The sequence below is a fragment of the Budorcas taxicolor genome, chromosome 10, assembly GCF_023091745.1.
Source record: "Budorcas taxicolor isolate Tak-1 chromosome 10, Takin1.1, whole genome shotgun sequence".
Taxonomy (NCBI): domain Eukaryota; kingdom Metazoa; phylum Chordata; class Mammalia; order Artiodactyla; family Bovidae; genus Budorcas; species Budorcas taxicolor.
In genome coordinates, this window is record NC_068919.1 from 38,687,790 (window position 1) to 38,711,182 (window position 23,393).

Consider the following 23,393-nt stretch of genomic DNA (forward strand, 5'->3'; position numbering starts at 1 on the left):
CACATGACTTGAACTCCTTTATTTTTGTAAATAACTTTTAAATTGTTTAGTTGTAATTATAGTTTATTAGCATTTGAAGAGGAGAAGACAATGGCACCCCACTCCAGTACTCTTGCCTGGAAAATCCCATGGACGGAGGAGCCTGGTGGGCTGCAGTCCATGGGGTCGTGAAGAGTCGGACATGACTGAGCGACTTCACTTTCAATTTTCACTTTCATGCATTGGAGAAGGAAATGGCAACCCACTCCAGTATTCTTGCCTAGAGAATCCCAGGGATGGGGGAGCCTGGTGGGCTGCCGTCTATGGGATCACACAGAGTCAGGCACAACTGAAGTGACTTAGCAGCAGCAGAATAACTGAAAAGCTGGGAAATAACATCAATGAATTGTTCTAGATGTTTGCTAAAATAGACTATTTGACATACGTTCCAAAGTATTTGGTTAAGTTGTAAGACTATATTTCTTTAGTGGCTCAGATGGTAAAGAATCTGCCTGCAATGCAGGAGACCTGGGTTTGATTCCTGGGTAGGGAAGATCAACTGGAAAAGTGAATGGTGACCCATTCCAGTAGTATGGAGAATTCCATGGACAGAGGAGCCTGGTAGGCTATAGACCATGGGATTGCAAAGAATTAGACATGACTGAGTAAAACTTTCACTTTTAAAAATAGGATTTCAATAATTTATACCCTTTTATGATAGTGTTACCTTTCATTTGATTAACAGTTTTTTTTTTTTCTTTTTTAATCTTCTTTGCTTAGCTATCTACTATATCTGAGTTATGATGTCTTCTGGGCAAGTTAATAGTTTATGAGGAATATTGTATATAAGAGTTCACAGTCTAAATTCACTTTGGATGTAGTGAAACTAAAAAATTCATTGCTAGGACAATAAAATGTACAGGTGTCGAAAGATCTCGGAAATATGCATACTTTCTGTTACTATGGCAGTAGAATTTTGGAAAATTTGAGTCACATTGTTGTTCAGAAAATAGTCTCAGACAGACCAAAGTTGAAGCCCCATAATGATCATTGCTTCTGTCCCCAGATTCACTGCATACTCAAGATCTGTATGCTCATATTATGAAGCTACATTAATGAGGATAGGGCATATATAGGTTCAATTGCCATAGGAAATGATGGAGCACCCAGATGAAGAATCTGTTACATATCAACAAAAGTGCAAGTTTATTCAACTCCTTATCATTTTCACAGAATAGCATTTTATATTTCTGTTACACATTTTGTCAATTATAGTTTGATGGACATATGACAGAAGAACTATTCATTATACTTCTTTGGGAAAATAGTAGTATTAATTTATCCACTGATAAAAGTAATTTAAAAATGATAGAGAACTTATTTGAAGATTAGTAATCAATGACTGAAGCTATATACCATTTCCTAGCAAAAATCTAAGATTCTTGTCCTCATCTCACCATGATTACTGATGATACCAATTTTATTCTTTCTCGCCATTATCAAGGTTAACAGCCCAATGAGGACTACTATTTATCGGATTTGTTATGTGCTGGAATCTCTAAACGTTTTTTATTTAAGGGCATTTACAGCCTATAAAACCAAATAATATGGATTTCTGTGTCATCTCTATTCTAAAGAGGGGAAAAACAAGTTTAGAGAAGCTAAATAATATCTCCAATTTGAGAAAAACAAATATGAACCTTAGGCTTTTGAACTTCAAAATTCATGCAAGAGAGTTGTAGGAAACATCTCACTCTCTAATTATATGGCCTATCAATAAGATTGTAATAGTATGGCATGTATTCTTTTGGTGTCTTTAGTAGTAAATACTGTTGTTTAGAAAACCTGCATTATGTATAATTTTAAAAAATCTGCTAAAGCATTCATATTCCCAAGATTTTAGTATATAAACAATAAAACATTTTTTTTCCATTTATTTTCTTTTTTCTTCCTTCTGTTTCTTCTTTCTCTTTTAATAAGTGGTGCTAATAACCTGTTTGGCTAGATGCTGTGGGGCTCACCTAAAGGAAAGAAGTTCAAATATACACATGGCTAAGAAATATTTATGAGGTTAGTACTCAGGTACAGATGACAGAAAAATTTCCCCAGTCATTTCTTTTCATCTTTTTACTAGTTATATATGACAATGGGATATACTGTTTTACAAGAGAAGGTGCTTATGTCCACACTATTCCTATTACAGACAACTCCATAAAGTTCCAATAACTGAAGTATTATTTATTTATCATAACACTTAGATAATTTAAATTCCTCTAAACATAGAAGAGAACTACCATGAATAGATCACAGCATACACAAAGTTTTATATTAGGTCTCACAGAAATTGCTGAGCATTACAACTTTTCTACAGGTTATATAAAGTAATAAGAACAGATAATGGTTATATAATGAAGGGAATAGATGTTTCCTAACCTCTTTCTTTTTCCATGGTAAAATTTAATGGGACAGATTAGAGAGGAAAAAATAAGGAGAAAGAAGAAAGAGAGAAAGCAGAAGAGAAGGAGGATGTAGGTGTTTCCCATATTTCTATAGTCAGTAATATTTTTGGGATGACTTGATTCCTAGATGTAACACACTTATGGAAAACATCCCAATTGGATAATTTTATAAATGCCAAATTTGAGCAGACTGAATCAGAAGACCTATATAATTTAGTAAAATTAGCCCCACCTGTCTCATTTCTTTATGGATTCATCATAACCTCCCAAGTAGGTACAAAATATGTATTTCATCCTAAAGTAACATGTTTAATTCTTATTTGCCTTTGAAATCATGTCATCAACATATAAGTGCTTGAAATATATTAAAATAAATTAAATCTGTTTTATTATAATTTATAGGTGTCCTTGTGTTAGAAATACATATAATTTCAGTTTAGTTACCATAACTATGATAATTTAAAATATACTTTCATTTATTAATATTCTAAATTTTAAAATTTGAATAGGTTTATTTTAATAAACTATGAAAAATACAAGGACATTAAGAATTTACCAATCAAAAGGTAATATTCATTTTCTTCCAAAAGGGAGTTGAAAAAGGATCAAAACGATTTTTAGACCCTGCTATAAGATTATGACAACTGAAAATCAACAAACATGCTATCTTATGTTTCATAAAATTCTGTGAATTTTTCATGATGAGGTCTAAGACAGCTAGATTAGTATGATAAATAATATTTATATAACAGAAAATTTTTCATAGCATGGCAAATAGTCAACAGAGACCAACAAATGATTGGATACTCCATGACAGATAATTTCAAGCTCTACTATGATGCTAATTCATAGTAAAAAAGTTAAGAAAACACATTACTGGTAAATCTATAGATGACACTGACTTTTAAAATGACACTTAGCAGTTGCTTTTTTAAGCAGGTCTAGAAAATTGATTTTTATCAATGGAAGTTTCTATTCACAAAATGTAAGAGGTTCATGGCAAACAGTCTGACAATAAAGACATTTGTTTTCCAAAGCATTTATATATGCTTAAAATGTATACATTGCCAGGTCATTCCCTAGAAATTCTAATTCTGTAGATGTGGAATAGGCTCAGGAATCTATACTACACAATGCAATTGTTCTTCTGCGAAACATTTTAGAAACCCTCATCCACAGTAGACATTATTTCCATCTTCACATGCTGAATCATTTGGGCATTGTGCAAGTCCAGTCGATAGAGTGATTGAAATTTAAAAGTTTATTTGACTATAAAGATGTTAAAATGAAATTTTGTCTGTACAAAATATACATTTTTAGTAAATTATTTGATCTCTATACCAAAATTAATAGTATTTCCAAAGGTATACTTTTCTAAGTATATTACAAAGGAGATTAATCAAACATTACAATATTTATAACAGAATATCTTTTCCCTCAATAAATTACACATTTTCCTTGACACTGTGTACACTAAGAGTTAGAAATGTGAGAACTTTTTATTTAGAGATTCACAAGAAGGAAAACTTAAAAATATCTGACTCTCATATTGGTTATGGCAGTGGTAACTTAGGATCTCCTGATGTTAGTAAAACTATGGACTTATTTGTTAGTTTACAGACCTATTTGCATGGAGATGATGGAAACTTAACTTATTTGAAATTCATGGACTCTTCTAACTTTGAGCACAACCAGAGGGGAAATGTGCTTAAGCAAACCTGATTTGAATATGAAAAACACCAGGCACATACCTGATTATAGTCAACAAAGAATCAAACATGGTATTAGTTTATATTTTTCAATTCACTTATTTATCATAACTCTGAAGCTCATTTTGTAATGATTGTCAATCTGAATGTTGTGAAATATTTATAAAAGAGAATATTCAAAATATTCATAAAAGAGAATAATAGTTTGTTTGTTCAGTCTAGATATATAATATTTTTGCTTAAAAAATAATAGACCAGAAAGTGATCTTGTGTTCTTCATGTAGTCAAATCTCTGCTTTCTGAGCTAATGATTTTTAAAAATTATCTTGGAAATAGTCATCCAGCTGCTTTACAAGACTTTAGGAGTTGGAAAGCCTATTACTTCTTGTGATAATCTTCTCCCTTCCACTTTAGGATAAATCATTTATTTCTAATTAAACACTATGGCTGAGATTTAAGTTCATTTTCTCAGATCCACAAAAGATCTGAATAGCTAGTCAGTCTCCTATTTTAAAATAACCCTTCAAACATTGGGACCAAGCCTGTCTCCATCCCTTCTTCGCTGTGGAAATTGGAAGGTAATAAAATCATACATATGTTCAGCATTAAAAAAAAAAGATGCAATTTTATTATACTTTAATCTTTAAGAATTTTTGTTTGTCTTACCTCAGTTCATCCTAAAAACAACCCAATGAGGATCCTTTTTAAATCAAAAATTTCATTTTTTAAAAAATTTTCATTTTATATTGGAGTATAGTTGATGAACAAGGTTCTGTTGGTTTCAGGTGTAGAGCAGAGGGATTCAGTTATACATATATATATCTATTCTTTTCAAATCCTTATCCCATTTATATGTTATTATACAGTTCTGAGCAGAGTACCTGGCTATACAGTAGGTCCAAATGAAAATATTTTAATTGCTGTAGTCCAGTTTGTTATGTGTCAGGTGATGCAAAAACACGTGACTAAAAAAATCCACCTGTTTACATCTCAGTAGTTATAAAGATAAACTGAAATGATAAACATTAAATACTTTTAAATTAATAAAGCAGTTCTCAAATGCAAGGCTGTAACATAAGTAATATATACACTATTATGCTATTCCTCATTTCACTGAATGGAAGAAATATTCACACACATTGAGATATGGTGAAGTCAGCTTGGCTTACACATGATCTGGCTTGAACTAGAACAGCCTGCATTATCGTCTGTCAACATGCACTGCACATTTGCTTTAATCATTAATTAAAAGGGCGCATTTAAAAATCAAAATGGAGTAACCATGGTTCAGGCATCCAGGATGGAGCCGAGAGGTCTCTTCATTTTCTGCCATTAAAGTAATATCTGCATATTTGAGGTTGTTGGTATTTCTCCCTACAATCTTGATTCCAGTTTGAGTTTCCTCCAGCCCAGCATGGAAGTTAAAAAAGCAGATGTACTCTGCATAGAATTAAATAGTGACAATATACTTGTTGTACTTCTTTCCCAGTTTTGAACAAGTTGGTTGTTCCATGTCTGGTTGTAACTGTTGCTTCTTGACCTGCATACAGGTTTCTCAGGATACACATACAGTGGTCTGGTATTCCCATCTCTTTAAGAATTTTCCATAGTTTCTTGTGATCCACACAGTCAAAGGCTTTAGCATAGTCAACAAAACAGAAGTAGATGATTTTCTGGAACTCCTTTGCTTTCTCCATGATCCAAAGGATATTGGCGATTTGATCTCTGGTTCCTCCAACTCTTCGAAACCCAGCTTGTATATCTGGATGTTCTCAGTTCACATACTGCTAAATCCTAGCTTGAAGGATTTTGAGCATAACGTTGCTAGCATGTGAAGTGAGCACAACATTGCTAGCATGTGAAGTGAGCACAATTGTATAATAGTTTGTAAATTCTTTGGCATTTTGGCATCCCTTCTTTGTGATTGGAATGAAAACCGACCTTTTACAGGTCAAAGTATGAGCACACAATTTTTTCATCTTTCCAAAAAGCCCTAGATTTAATATTTCTACCAAATGAGTAGATGGAGCTGCTGACTACTAGCTCACTGTTAGAGGAACAAATAAGTGTGTCCTATATTCTTTATACATTAACTCATAAATCCCTTCCTATAACTTTATGAGTTTATGAGGAAACTGGGGCAATGAAGAGTAAAGTAACTTGCTCAACAAGATCTAATAAGAGCTAATAAGTGACAGACCCAGGACCTAAACTGAAGAACACCAAAGTCTACAGTTTTCCAGGTTTTTGTTAATGGGTAAAGCACTTTTTAAAGTTCTATACTTTTAATATAATAACAAGATCAAAAACTCAATAATTGCCACTGAAAATTTCTCAAAATCCATTCAAATTATAATTTATTATGGTGATTTTTTATATACAAACTTATAAAAGTAGCTCATTCACATGCTCTTTCTTTGCTTTTTCATTCAAGCATTTCTTCTCAACATGTTTGCAATTATTCTGAGGTCTATATTACTAAACACAGGCTAACTTAAGGGGAAATCTTGTTGATTTTTGACATTTTCTACAAAAATAATTTCCTAAAAATACCTACCTGAAATTACCAATTAGCTTTCTTGACATGAAACGGAGTAAGGGAAAGGTTCTTTTACTCAGCTTTAGAATCACGAAACACTTTTAGCAACTTGGAGCATAAATTTTCATATGAAAAATCTAGTATTTCTCTGAAATTTCTTTGAACAAAATATAGGCTGATTTGTGATATCTAGGAAAGCATTATTTTAATGAATAATAATTTGATTTGCTATATAAACAAATGCCTTACATGGGATCCTATTGCAGTTAAATTTTACAGTTTCCAATTATAAAAAATTTTCATGTATCACAGAATTTTCTGGAAAGAAAAGACACTGTTCCTACATATACTATAGAAATCGTTTGGTCAGTTAAAAAGTTATAGAGACTTTTAAAACATTTGTTGTGGATAAGGAACATAAAACATTCAGATTGTAGTTCCATACCTGTTTTATTGGAAAGTCTAAATGACACCATCTTATCAGGGATATTACATACATTCCTCACTGAAGCAATGCAGCTATAATTAGCATAGTCCTGTGGTCGAAGATTCTTTAGTTTTAAGATCTTCGTTTCACCCTGAAAATGTAGAAAAAGTCATTAGAAAAAGTCAGTGGTGACCGAATTAATAAATGGATGAATCATGACATTATATTTTAAATCATATTATCAGAATATGGAAGATTCCCACTTATTTAAGAAAAATGCCCTAAATTTTAAAAATATATTGTACTTAAAAATCATACTGCAATGTGCTTGGAGATAAAAACTAACAAACAGCAATGAAAATTCATAACAATTTCTTTGCAAACCAGCTTCCTAAGGGGGGGGGGATCTATTTCTGGTGGTAGTTATGCAAATTATTATGCAAAGATCAGAACAGTGTACTTAATAATGGAGTCTATTCAACAAACAGTGTAATCTATGCAGATTTCAACATGAAATGTTATGAAAGAAAAGGATTCTGAAGATGAGACAATAAATGAAACACTGTTGGTAGAACAGTTAATGAAGTCAATCTAATGATAGATAATTAAATTTATATACATAAATATTTTGTGTATGTGGAGCAATGGCAGATGATAGACCTAAAACTGCATTTAAAGAGTATTCATGATGTTTTTATATTATTTTTGTTCTTGTTACTTTACATTCAGGAATTTAAAGTCTAAATCTCCCAAGTAAATCTGCAGAATTGCAGATAGATTCAAATTAGGCAAGTTGCCAAAAATGTCTTATCCACTCTTGATGAACCAAAAAGCCCATACAAAAACACTGAAATTATTCAGAAGATAAAAAGAACCACTGACAACAATAAGATGATGAAAAAAAAAAAAAAACTTGCCCAATTCAAATAAGGTCTCCTGGGATTTTTTTCTTTACCAGCTAAAGTTATTAATGCATCTCTCAAAATAGTTCCTCTCACAAGTAACTTAATTATGGAGATGGTAAAAATGTCTCCCAATGACATCTCATTTGGTATAGCAATTTTCAAAATGTTAATTTTTCCAGATAACATCTGTACAGAACCATGTGTTTCTTTTATTTTACTTAAGGACTTCATTCAAGTCCTAAAAATTGCAATACTTTCATACATTATTCAAAAGAATCAGAATACTTAGTGATTTAATGCATAAGACATGGCCTGTTCATTTGCCAAAGAAAAGAAAAGAAACCCGCCCCCCCCAAAAAAAAGCATAGGTAGGTACACAGTGTTTTCAAAATGTCAAATGAATCTTCTTCAGTGTGTATAGGCATTTGGCTAACTCCTTTCACTCAGTCTTAAAACAGTCACACCTTAAAACACTAGGATTTTCCTCACTAGGATAAATAATCATATCTTAATTTTTTTGTATAAAAGACATTGCATTTTCTCTGTATAAGCAGATGCAAATACACCCCACAGAATGTACAAAGAGTCAGTGTCTGTGGTTCTAGAATTTATATTTAAAACATGTTCTCAATATATTACAGAGCTTTCATGTTATCTATATACAATGCATATAAAAGTGTGCTTAGTTAGAAAGCATAGAGAAAGAATATGTTATACTAGAACCAGTTGACTCAGATAATTTTTTGAACAAGATACTATATCTTCCTCCTTGTACCTCTGAATATCATTGCTTAGATTTCTTTTCCTTCTCCCCTTAACACTTGACTGTTGGTATTCTCTGGAATTCTATTTGTTTCACAGTTAATCACACTTTATAAAACTTCCTTAAATGATTTATCCTTGCTGATGAATTTATACTGAAACCCTATATTCCTGCCTTTTTCTTCAAGTCTTTATTTCTATTCCAGAATTGTCTCAATTTCAGAGCTTTACAGCAAAATTTTTACATCAATTTTGTATATTTTTATGTCTCATAGATACCTAAAAGTCAACATATCCCGAAGTAGACTTCAAGTCTATTCCTCTAAATCTACTCTCTCTTTCTTTTTTAGCAACAGGAATCTTAGATTTTCAATTATTATTTGATATTCATATATTCAGTATCTCCATCTCAGATTCTCTTATTGACCTTGCAACACATTCAATATTGAACATTCTTTCATTTATACTTAAATATAATGCTCTAAGCCCAACATTCAGCTGAGAAATTTCTGATTGTGCTTAGTATAGCTTAAGAATCCAAGCAAATATGATCATCTAATCTAGAATCAGGACTTTTCAACATGGAAATCTGATTATGCCCTCTCTCTGCTTAAATCAAAGGAATGGCATGTTATTGTTCTTAAAAATAAACATAATAATTTTTAACATGACTCTCAGCCCTTTGGACCTGCATTTTCCTCGCCTCTCCTGTCTCCTCTCATTTTCCTAACGCTTTACACATACTCAGCTTCCTGTGGCCACAGACCCTCTGCACATGCCTGGTTCCTTACTTCTCTATGCCTAACCAATTTTGTCTCATTCTTCAATCCCAACACTCCTCACTTCCACAGGTAGATCTTTCCTTACTTTCTGGAAAAAGAGGAAACGGTTTCTGGGAGGTCTGCTTATACCTTGTTATAACACAGTTTCTTTTTTCCACTTATTTTGGTAATGGATTTATTTTCTGCCATGCTCCCCCCTTGCTAGTAAGTACCAAGAGGGCAGAGATTATGTCTGTCTTGTTCTCAGCAGTATGTCTTAAGCACTTAGCAGAGGATTTATCATAGGTGAGATACTTTTTAAACACATTCTTTTGCAATTAAAAGTACTATGAATACTTATATTTTAGCACTCAGCATTTTGCTTATACATATTTATTTCCCCAGAATTTATTTCTGCTTGGCACCTGATATGAATTCAATAGACATTAATAAATATAATAAATATTCTAAAATAAGCCAGGCAGTGATAACAATTCTTAAATATATAAAAGAATAAATGGTGCCATTCAGATGCATATTAAATGATAAAGTCTCTTTATTTACATAGAATTGATTATATTCTGCCAGTATTCCTTGTTTCTGTTTCCACTGGCAAATTATATTTAATCCATATTTTCTGGATATTTTTTCAACACTTCACTGAAACTTCCAATGTCACTAATAATCTCTTTTGTTAAAATTCAATAAATCGTAATAAATCTTCATTTCCTTTTTATGTGTGTATCCTTTTCCACTTCCTTCTAATACTTTAGATTACCTTTGCTATTTTGACAGCACCTTGTGTGTAGGTAAAAAATTATAAATAAAATAATTTAGACACATTTTGGTTACATTTATTTCATTTTCTATTATACAAATTTTAGTCTGCAAACTTCTATGAATACTATTTTTCTAAAGCAATCTGATGCATTATCATGGTTTCAATTAGCATTTATGTTCTAGGAAGTAGATTTTATTTATAAAAGATCTCAACTGACATCCTTTTGAAACTTACTACTACTCTTCTGTGATTTTGATGGACTTCCCTGGTAGCTCAGATGGTAAAGTGTCTGCCTACAGTGCGGGAGACCAGGTTCGATCCCTGGGTCAGGAAGATCCCCTGGAGAAGGAAACGGCAACTCACTCCAGTATTCATGCCTGGAAAATCCCATGGACCAAGGAGCCTGGTGGGCTACAGTCCATGGGGTCACAAAGAGTCAGACATGACAGAGCAACTTCTGTGTGTGTGTGTATAGATACCTAACAAATTTCTAAGCCAACACACACACACTTTTGGAAAAATAGCCAATAGTATTGCAATTAATGAAATCCTGCTTTTCCAAATTTTCCTTTCTTTTTAGTTGCAATGTTTTCTAGCCATTACACTCTTGCAGTTGAGTGTCTCCACATCCCATCTGGATCTCTTAAGATATTCTATCTTGGTTTTCTAATTCTTTCTGACTCTTCTTTTTATTGTTATTTACCTTTACTGACTTCTAGTCTTCCTCAATACAGAGCTCCTACCCCCAAAAAAGCCACTTCATATTTTGCCAACAAACAAGTTAGACTTGTCTCTCATTTCCAGATTGAGTTTGTTCTCTCTTGGATTTATATTGATATAAATATACAATGCAAACTACAAGAAACATACATAAACATGTAAACAAACACAACTGGTATAACTAGATCAAAGATACTAACTCAGAAAATAGAAAGCATGAAGGAAAAATATACTTTTAGAGACTGTCGCAGAGGTAAGAGATTTTTAGTTTGAAAACTCTTCCTTGAAATAATGACATACATACACTACCATGTGTAAAATAGATAGCTGGTGGGAATCTGCTGTAAAGCACAAGGAGCTCAGCTCAGTGCTCTGTGATGAATTAGATGGATGGGATGGGAGGTGGGAGGGATGTCCAAAGGGGAGAAGATATATGTATACATAAAGATGGTTTACTTCAGGTTCAATCCCTGGGTTGGGAAGATCTCCAGGAGTAGGAAATGGCAACCTGCTCCAGTATTCTTGCCTGGAAAGGTCCATGGACAGAGGAACCTGGAAGGCTACAGTCCATGGGATTGGATAGTCAGATATGACCAAGCACACACACACAAACAGCAGAAACTAATGCAACACTGTAAATCAATTATAGTCCAATAAAGATTTAAAAAATAAAAGAATAGATCCAACTCATTGTTCTGAACATAATGTATTCAATAAAAAATTTTTGAACCACGTTGACTCTAATTTTAATAGTAAGGATGACAAAAACATTAATATTAGGGTAAGATGAATGATAGATTTAAGAAGCTGAGTTAGGGACCATCCACAGAAGAACTGAACAGTCCACTATTAACAAGCAAAGATAAATAGGAAACAAGCCCCAAGGGACTGATGAAACAATCAAGTACATTCAAACCAATAGCAATGAAGCTCTGGCTGTTAAAATAAAGAGGTCATTCTTGTAGTGAATGCATTCTTGAAATATTATATATACTTAAGTTCTTGCAGTTAGAAATGCTGCTAGTATTTGTGTTATCTAAAAATAAAGACTATAAACTAGGTACTGATAGTGAGTTTTTAAAACTTTACTTTTGAGATGATTCCTACCTTTTAAAGACCAACAGATATGGTTCAATAAATATAATGGTTTATGTATACCATATCCTAGTTAATTCTTATGCAGATCAGAGCCGCAAAGTGAACACATGAGAATGACTGATGAAATGGAGAAATAACTTACTGTGACTTCTAGGTCCACCATCTCCCAAGGTTAAGCTATCATATGAATGGAGAATCATTTGGGTTGAACTAAAATGATTTATATTTTCATATGAATTTCTATGATTTGTAAAAAGGAATTTTCAGTTAATCATTGTCTAATTGTATAATTAATCTAATTAGCCTAATTATAACTAATTACATAATTGATGTAAATATGTTCAGTCTTGCAATTAGATGGTGTAATTACAATGCACAAGATGATGTCATGAACATCTTTATAAAAGCTCTGGAGAAATAGCAAGAATACATGTATTTTGTAAAATTTAAGTACAAGTTTTTTTAATATTCACAAGATTATTTGAAACATGTAGATTTACACTTTTAAAACTACTTTTTAAATAAATAAAGGGAACCCCCTTACCAAAGGTGATTATTGCCTAATGAAATAATACCCATAACCTGAAACAGTATTGCTATTTTACTTAGAAAAGGAATTTGAACTTTCTTTTAATATTTACTTTCATATATCAATAAAAAGAAAAAAAATCAATTCACACTCATTTTTTAGCTCTAAAAGTTAATTTATTTATTTACTTCTAAATAGATAACAATATATGCTGTCCAGCATACCTAGTATTAAGTGAGTGCAAGTATGAAAAGCATAATTATTCCTCTTAGACTTATATGCTTATTAATTCATAGCTGCCTCAGGAACACAGATCAATTTCATTCTGGAAGCATGATCTATAAAAAGGTGCAGTCAAGGTTCTGTGTTTCTACTGTATGGTAAAATAAATATTCAATTTAAGTTGATATAGTTATTAACTTAGCGTGAATGTGCATGTGAGGCACATGTATCGCATTATCTTAAAAATTCTATTTTATTAAAAACAAGACATTGTTATTGAACAGCAAAACATAATATCTTTAAAACAAATGTTAATCTCTAATATTAAAAATAAGTAGCTTATGATCTGTCATTCGAATCCATCCACAGTATATATAGTCCCAATATATCTTTCCATCTTTGTGGTCCACTGTTGCCCCCATATACCAATCATTATTCCAGCCAACCAGAGGGGTGGCCAATCTTTGAAGATATTATCATCGTTTTGTATATTATACATGCTATTGCTTTCCATTTTAAATGTTCTCTTTGATTTCTCCCTGTAATATCAAAGTTAGGAGGAGCCTTGCCTAGTAACCTCTGTATCTCTGATAGAGAGGTGCCTGAACCTTGTACAAAACAGATCTCAATCATTTTTAACTGGATCTTATTTACACTATGTAGCCATAGCGGCCTTAGGGTCTATGAAAATAAATTATCACTACAGTGCTCCAAAACAAACAAAACTAAAATGGAAAGTTTTTTTCCTAATAAAGTACACATAGCAGTTTTTGGAAACAATAGTCTAAGAAATCATTAACACATAAGAATACATACACATACACAGTAGCCTGATAAGCAAAAAGAAAAGTATTGCTAAATACCATTCCTATCTCATTAAGAACTGCAAAGGCATTACAGGAAGGCAAAACAAAACAAAACAAAAAAACCCTCAATATTGGGAAGCATTTTAAGGATACAAAGCAAAGTTAATTTTAAATCTAAAGCAACTATGATATATACCCCAAATAATTGATACTTTCATTTCAATTACACAATTCTGAACAGTTACTTAGAAATGTTTGAGTTACCTTTCAATGTAGGGAAAAACAACTAGGTATGATTAACTTTGTAAATTAGAATCTACATAAAATTTTTGTTTTATCATTGTAAAAATAAAGACCACAAGCTGTATCTACTGTGTTCCTTTCTCCTCCTGGTTGATCACAGTTCACCATGCTTCCAAATTTCCAATGCAGCTAGAAGGTACTAAAGAGAATGCTATTTGTTATCAAATAAATTCATGGGTTAATAAATGTTCTTTTCCTGTAAATAAATGTTCTTTACATCCTATGTGTCTGTATTATAAAAATGTGCCCTAGAGGCTGGAATGAGCCTTGGAATTCTCAATGTGTTAATTCTAATTTTTTCATACAAGATAACTTGTAGAGAAATCCTGCTTATTCTATAATTCCCTATATTTGCAATTATACAAAAGTAGTAATGTTATCATATGTGTCCTCCCCTCCTGAAGAAACTGTGGACTCAAGCAGAACTTCAAAATGGCAGCCTTGATGGTCAGATATAGAATTCTGAAAGCAACAGGTCGTATATTGTTTTCTAAAAAGCAGGCACATACAGCAAGCCTAACCAGCTATTATTTTCATACTAGCCCCCACAGATCACATATTTATGGAATCAGATAGTTCAGTAGGCATCTGCATTTGTGTTTCCTGCACAAAAGTAAACATACTATGGACCACTGGAAAAACAAAAACTGGCTTCCTAGGTGGTACAGTGGTAAGAATTGGCGGGCCAACGCAGGAGACGCAAGAGATTCAAGTTTTACGCCTGGGTCGGGAAGATCCCTCCAGTATTCTGACTGGAATAACCTCATGCAGAGAGAAGCCTGGTGGGCTACAGTCCATGAGGTCACAAAGAGTCAGATGCAAAGGAGTCACTGAGCATGCACACACCCCTTAACCCAAGAGGTATTCATTTTAAATAAACCCTTGAGAATTTCTTAAACAAATGATTAGCTTCCCATGCATTTATGATAAATATCCATATATACACGAAAAAACTCAAAGCAGTATCTAAAAAATTTTAAAATGGTATTGAAAAATCTTACATATACTCTTGAATTTTCATAGAACAATACTACACATGATAGAGAGGTAAAACCAAAATGGAGCAGATTAGATTTTTCTTTGCTTGGTATTAATACATGGCCAATATCAATCATCCTCCACTCTATAGCTTTCATATCTCAGCTTGTTCTCAGATTGATCTACAGATTCAACAAAACTCCGCTTAAAATCTTATCACACTTTCTGCAGAAATCAAGATGATCCTAAAACTTAAGTGGGAATACAAAGAAGTGAAAACATCTAAAACAAATTTGAAAAAAGATGAACGTGGTTAAGGTACTTACTCTTTCTCATTTTAAGATCTGTTATAAAGCTATAGGAATTAACACAGTGTGGTATTTAAATAAAGACAGACAAATCAATTGGACAGAATAAATAGTTCAGAAATACTCTAATACAAAGGGGCAATTGATTTTCAATTTAAGTGCCAAGGAATTCAGTGATGAAAGAAAGACTTTTTCAATAAATATTTCTAGAACACATGTATATCCAACTGCAAAGAACTGAAGCTCAAATGTTTCCTTACATATAAATCAATGCAAAATGGAAAAAAGGACATATATTGGTAAATTTAAATGAATAATGATTTTTTCAAAGAACAAGAAAAATCTTGTTGATTTTAAAATATATGTAGAATTAAAGTACTAGACAATAAATAGCATAAAATATAAAAAGGGTAGATATTTCTAAGTTATTCTAAAGTTCTATCATTCTTGAAGAAGTGCTAAAGTAATAAATAAATAAGCATGCATGGTGTAATTTTTTAAGGTAACCAATAAAAGCTATTAAGATAATTTTAAATTTTAGTTAGATGGATGATAAAAATGGAATAGTTAAAATATCTGATAAACCCAGAAGGCAAGAAGAAAGAGAAGCAAAATAAAAGAGCCTAACATGGTAAAAAAAAAATCAATACTAGTCATTGGATTAAATGTACTAAAAATTAAGATAGTTCCACTGGCTTAAAACAACAACAAAAATCTATATTCTGGTTATAAGCAATGTGTTGCAAATATGAAGTTTGAAAGTAAAGAGATGAATATTTATTACTCTCCCCCACCCTTTAAAGAGGCCCACTAACCAAAGGAAAGTGTATATAGTTAAATTGATGACAGACGAAACAGACATAAGGCAAGAAACACTGCCAGTAGTACATTTCTGAGTGATAGCTTACCAGGAAGCTATAATATCAGAAAAATAATACACTCAGATAATCCACGGCTGCTGCTGCTGATAAGCTGCTTCAGTCGTGTCCGACTCTGTGCAACCCCATAGACGGCAGCCCACCAGGTTACTCTGTCCCTGGAATTCTCCAGGCAAGAACACTGAGCAGGTTGCCATTTGCTTCTCCAATGCATGCATGCATGCTAAGTTGCTTCAGTCATGTCTGATCTGTGCAATGCTGTGGACAGCAATCCATCAGGCTCCTCTGCCCACAGGATTCTCTAGGCAAGGATATTGGAGTGTATTGCGATTTCCTACTCCAGATAGGCCACTAAGAAGATATAAAAATTCTAATTCTGCAAGTTCTAGGAATATATTTTCAAAATATAAAAAGCATAAATTGATAAAAATAAAGATGAAAGAAACAAATCCATAGTCAAAGTCATAGACATTAACTAAATTCTCTCAACAGCTTTTAGAACAGCAGTCACAAAAAATCAGGAAATATGTAGAATACACAAACAACAAAATTAACAAATATGACCCAACTGAAACTCAACAGTTTTGGAATCACAATTTGTGGGTGCATAAGGATCATTCAAGGAAATACATCCCAAGCAAGTCTCAACTTCTAAGGACTGAAACTTTCCTACCCAGTGAAATTAGACTAGAAATCAATTAAAAATTACAAGAAAATAATCAACAGTTCAGAAATTAAATACACTAAAATTGATTTAATTTTAATATCATTCTCATTCACATTTCACTAAGCTTTCTTTAGTGGGGAAAAAGAAGTAAGAGTTACAGAGAGTGTTTCAGGACTTACTAATAATTTTAACTATTCCTTGGGCTTCCCTGGTGGCTCAGATGGTAAAGAATCCACCTGCAATGCAGGAGACCTGGGTTCGATCCCTGGGTTGGGAAGATCCCCTGAAGGAGGACATGGCAACCTGCTCCAATATTCATGGTTGGAGAAATCTATGGACAGTGGAGCCTGGTGGGCTTTAGTCCATGGGGTCACAAAGAGTAGGACATAACTGAGTGACTAAGCACACATTCCTTAGTTAAAAATCCAGACATCTTCATGGGAATATTGGCTCAGTATATTCACTGAGATTCTTCAGTGTGTCAGTCACCATGTGAATTATTGAAAAGAGTTTATGTCCAGATATACAAATAAGATAAGTTTATAATTTTAGTGCTGTAGAAAAAAATGAAAACAAAAAAACTGAGTTTTAGGGATGAGTAACTGAAAGGGAAGAGATGCTACTTCAGATAGATCTGTCAGGGAGACTTTCTCAGGTGATGAGTTCTCAGTGTTAAGAAGATCCCTGTCATGTTATCTAAATAGCATTCTAATTGGAGGAATCAAGAATATGCAGAACCTGGGCATGTCTATAGTGGGTGTGACTAGAACAGTGAATGAGGTATAGGAGGTTAGGTAAGCAAGAACAAGGTGGAGCAAGATCAAAAATGGTCTTGTAGGCCACAATACTTGGACTTGTGTGCAATATATCAGCTTGTGTGGTATGAAGAAAGACAATTAATAACATTTGTCCGTGAGAAAGCCAACATTCTCTGTGGTCATAAGTACTTTCCATGTGCTGCTGTTTGAGAGTTTTATCAATCTTGCCTACAAAAAAATACATTTAATATTAACAAATTAAGTACATATATAACATAAAAATATTGAAGCATTTCTTGCGTCTACATAATTTTTAAGACAGATATAAATACATAGCCATTTTAGGAGCAGAGATAAAACAATCAAGTAACCAAAGGCAAGAAAGACATTTTAAAATGGAAGCTAAAATTATATGCTATTGGCAATTATCAGTTTCAGCTGGCGAATCCAGAGCACAGAATTTTAAGAACAATTTGTTTCTTAAACACTTTTTTAAGATAATTAATTTGGAGGGTCCAAACAGCAGAGTTCCAAGTACAGTAAAAAGCAGAAAAAGCATGTGTTATGCAGCACAGTATAATATTCACGTCAAAGAAAGTATCAGTATTGAAATGTTCAAATTAAAAAGTTGTTTTTCTCATAAAGAATGGGAGAAAAATAAAGAAGGAAGAGAAAATAAGTAACTTTTAAAAGGCAGAATCAACAGCTACAAGACTGAGAGCTTCTTTAAGATAAACTTTTTGAATTGCTAACACAGAAACAGCAACAAATTTAAAGGAATGAATGAAAAATTTGATTGTGCTTATTTAAAACTTTAAAACAAAGTCTTAATTACTTGGAAAACATAAAAGTTTCCCCTAAATTTGGGCAAGACCCATGTGTTTATTTTTAAGTGACAAGACCCTTTTTCAAGTAAGAAGCTGCCTACGGTGCTTCAGTACTTAGTGAATATGTGTTTAGAATTGCCTTAGTATGGTAAATATCATGTGAACAGAAAATTATGCTTTCTGAATTTTAACAACATCCATATTTTAAAAGAAGTTGACAATAGAAGAAGCAAATAGATGATAGGTGATCATTTATTCAGATTTCTAAACCTTAGGGACATCAAGATACTAGTGTTAACAAATTTTTAAGTTATTTTGCTAACTAAAAACAATGAATTTTAGTAAAAATTTCATAATGAACTGCAATATGTATTTAATGCTACATTTAATAAAAATGGGATGATGGGGAATTTATAATCTCAGGATAATCTTATATTATTGGAGAGCTGGGATGTGAAATGTAAAAATCTTTAACATTCTGAAGTTAGAATATTTATAGTATTTTAAATTTAGTTATATGTTTCTCTCCTTATGGACATTTGATGCCACAAACTTTAACACTGTAGTCGTATTCTTGTTTATTTTGTTACCTATATAATTAAAAAAATAATAGTAACAATTATTTTTAAAACTTTTCCAAGTACATTTTTTTTTAATTTAAAATATTTTCTTTGTTATTTAGGTTTGTGTTCTTTTCTAAATGTCAAAATGTCTTTATAATTACAGCATTCAAATATTCCCACAACTCCCATGTCTCCTCAAGAAGCATTAATTCAATCAACTACACTTCAATAAAATTTTAAAAAATGCATTACAGAAGAATGTTCCGTATTACATGCACACTATATAAAATTAATTCAAATGTTCTTTTTATTAAATAAGTTTTTGATGACCAAGATATATTAACTTTTATATAATTATGATTCTATTCTTAAACTAAGCCAACATTGAAAAAGAACAAAGAAAATTTGATAGATTTTTTCCCCTTTAAACCAAAACCAAACATATTTCAAATACATTTCTTCATTTTCTTAAAATGAATTTACCATTGCAAACGTGGAAATCAGAATATTTTAAGAACTATTTCTCACAAAAAAAGAAAATAAAGCAGACAGCAAATGTATAAATATGGACTTTAGCATGAAATCCAGCCAAACCTATGGACAAAGAAATATTTAAGACCTGTACATTTAACTTGTTCTGAAGAAGTAACTTGATACATGTAGCTACTACATGAAAAACAAACAAATTGTTTTTCATTATTTGAGTCCTCTCACCTTTCAACTAAATATATATTGCTTTAAAAAAAAAAAAAAACCAACTATCTTTTCAAACAGAAAAGTATTTGAAGTATTGCAATGCTGCCAGAGTTAGGAAAATATCCAGCAGTGGGGTGGAAATACTATTACATCAGTTCCTACCTGGGTAAAGAAGGGTTCATAAATCTCAACGCCTTTATCAGATCCTTGTAGTAATACCTCCTGGCCACGTCTCCAGCTGTACCGCACAGGTGGATTGGAATTGGCAACACACCGGAGGAACACTGTTCTCTCATAATAAAACTGTTCTTTAGCTTCACCTATACTTTGATGAACAGTTACTACTGGATCATCCAAATCTAGAAAACATAAAAATAGTGTTATGAGTTACATGGCTTTAAAGTACTGAATGTATAAAACTTAACCAAAGATTAATTTTTTTAATTGAATGTATTACTTTTAACTAGACTCTTTTTCATTGAGTTCATTGAGCTCATTTGCAGAGAAATTTTCAGTGATAGAAGGTAACGAGAAAGAACAGTTGCTTCTTAAGATCTCTATTTGCTGAAATAGTACAAATGACTACATATTTCTAATACATTGTCAACAGCCACATAAAACAGAGTTCCAAGATAGAGATCAGAAAATTCAGGAGGTTAGCCAATGAATTATAGTCATAGAAAAAATTTCCAAGCATCTCAGTTGACTCTTAACTTTATCATACTTCCTTTTCCAAGTATTCATAACACATATTTAAAAAATAAAATAATTTATGTTTATAAATTATTATAACCTTTGTAGTAAGAAAATATGACCTTGTGCCAGATTAAATTTTCCTTCATCTCAGATTTTATATTCCACATTGGCTGATTTAAAATGTACTAGCAGAAGGTACTATTAAAATGCATTAATATTTCTATTACTGAATATTGGAACTAAATTTTGCTGTTTTACATACATCCTAAAGAAAGAATTTACAAGCATTAGACTTCTTGATTTCAGACTATACTACAAAGCTACAGCAATCAAGACAGTATGGAATTGGCATAAAAACAGAAATACAGATCAATGGAACAAGACAAAAGGCCCAAAGATAATCCCACACAGCTATGGTGACCTAATCTATGACAACAAATGGCAAGAATATACAATGGATGAAACACATTCTCTTCAATAAATGATGCTGGGAAAATGAGATAGCTATTGATAAAAGAATGAAATTAGAACACTCCTTAATATCATACACAAAAATAAACTCAAAATGGATTAAAGATCTAAATGTAATGCTAGATCCTGTAAAACTCTTAGAGGAAAACAGAGGCAGAACACTCTTGATGTAAATTTGAGCCATCTCCTAGAAAATAAGAACAAAAGTAAACAAATGGGATGCAATTAAACTTAAAAGCTTTCGCACAGCAAAGGAAACCATAGACAAAACAAAAGGACAACCCTCAAATTAGAGAAAATATTTGCAAACAAAACAACCAACAAAGGATTAATCTCCAAAATATAAAAACAGCTCATGCAGTTCATTATCAAAAACATAAACAACTCAGTCAAAAAATGAGGGGAAGATCTACCAAAAAATAGACACTTCTCCAAAGAAGACATCTGGATGGCCAATAAACACACAAAAAGATTCTCAACATCTCTAATTATTAGAGAAATACAAATCAAAACTACAATAAAGTATCACCTCACATCAGTGAGAATGGCTATCATCAAAATATCTACAAACAATAAATTCTGGAGAGGGTGTGGAGAAAAAAGAACCCTCCTACACTTTTGCTGGGAATGTAAATTGATTACACTCACTGTGGAGAAATGTATAGAGTTTCCTCAAGAAACAAAAATAGAACTATGAAATGACCCATTCCTGGGCATATACCTAGAAAAAACCACAATTCAAAAAGATATTAAATACATGCACTCCAATGTTCATTGCAGATCTATTTACAATAGCCAGGACATGGAGGCAACCTAAATGTCTATCAACAGAGGAATGGATAAAGAAGATGTGCTATATATATACAATGGAATATTACTCAGTCATTAAAAAGAATTAAATAATACCACTCACAGCAACATGGATGTACCCAGAGAATGTCATACTGTGTGAAGTAAGTCAGAAAGAAAAAAAACAAATATCATATAATATCACTTATATGTGTGGTTTAGAAAAATGATACAGATAAACTATTTGCAAAGCAGAAATAAAAACACAGATGGAGAGAACAAATGTACGGACAGCAAAAGGGGAAGAGGGAGTGGGATGAACTGGGAGACTGGAATTGACACATATGCATTAGTACGTATAAAATAACCAATGAGTATAACTAATAATGTATAAAATAGCTAATGAGTACCTACTGTAGAGCACAGGGAACTCTATTAGATGCTCTGTGAGAAGGGAATCTAAAAATGAGGGGATATATGCGTGACTTACTTTGTTATACAGCAGAAACTAACACAATATTGTAAAGGAACTATACTCCAATAAAAATTAATTTAAAAAAGGGGTATCCATGACGTGTGTGCTTAGTCACTTCAGTTGTGTCTGACTCTCTGAGACCCTATGGACCATGGCCTGCCAGGCTCCTCCATCCATGAGATTCTCCAGGCAGGAATACTGGAGTAGGTTGCCATTTCCTTCTCCAGTATCCATGACAAGGTTTAACCTATATTTTCTGGAAACAATTTATGAATATCTTGTGCTTTGTGGTTCACACAGTCTTTATCTCAACTGTGATAAACTCTATCATTATAATGGGAAAGCATCCAAAGACAACAGGTAAATGAATGAAAGATGAAGTTTGCTGAGTTCCATAAAATTTCATTTACAAATGCACGTGCCACAGCCAGATTTGGCTCATGGGCCATAGTCTGCACGGATTACCAACCTCTGATACAGCATATCCCAAGTTCTTAAGAGAAAAAGAAATCAAGGATGTATTAGCTTTAAAACAATTGTATTGCGTGTTTGAAACTTTCTAAGAGCGTAAATCATAAAAGTTCTTATTATAAAGAATACAAATTCATAACTTTGTATGATGACAGACAGTAACTAGAATTATTGTGGCAATCATTTTACAATGTATGCAAATTGGAATCATTATATTGTATACTTGCAAATAATATAATGCTATATGTCAATTATACTTCAACTAAAATAAACACACACAAAAGTTTATAATTATGTGTTAAAATAATAAAAGGGCAACTAAAATGGAAAACTAAGTGCTTTCTTAAGGAATCAAAATAAAGAACAAAATTCCAAATTTACCCAGTTTTTAAAAAGCTTTTTTCCAATATGAATTGCTTGACAGCCCTATTTAGATATCTAGTTTTGCAATATTCTTATTTTTCCAACATTAGAATCTTTTTCACATCTACCTCAATGGCCTCTAATTTGGGTAGTGAAAATTTAGAGAACAATTGCTGGTTTTTTGGAAAAGCTGTAGGAACTTTCAGTTTATATTCATTCTATTAGCTGTACAGGAGTATATGCCTGGTTTTAATAAGCTGGAGTATTCAGGGATCACAGCATCATTACCATGAAATGTTTAAAGGTCTTTCTTTAAATTCCATCAAATGGTCTCTTGTTTGATGATTAGGCTTTTTACATATAAATCAAACCCTACAGGAGACTGATGAGCTGAATTCCATCTTAGTGGCTTGAAAAAAAGGTACTGTGAGTCCATTGTAAGTAACTTATTTT

The 23,393-nt window shown here is 32.3% G+C and overlaps 1 protein-coding gene across 1 annotated transcript in view; it reads right to left on the minus strand.

Moving 5' to 3' along the window:
• MDGA2 (MAM domain containing glycosylphosphatidylinositol anchor 2) overlaps positions 1-23,393 on the minus strand; it is a 918,782-nt gene that overhangs the window by 332,392 nt on the left and 562,997 nt on the right. Inside the window, exons 4-5 of the mRNA XM_052646754.1 lie at positions 19,838-20,034; positions 7,132-7,264 (exon numbers count right to left, since the gene is read on the minus strand). Of these exons, the coding sequence (XP_052502714.1) occupies positions 7,132-7,264; positions 19,838-20,034 (330 nt within the window). The remainder of the gene's footprint in view (positions 1-7,131; positions 7,265-19,837; positions 20,035-23,393) is intronic.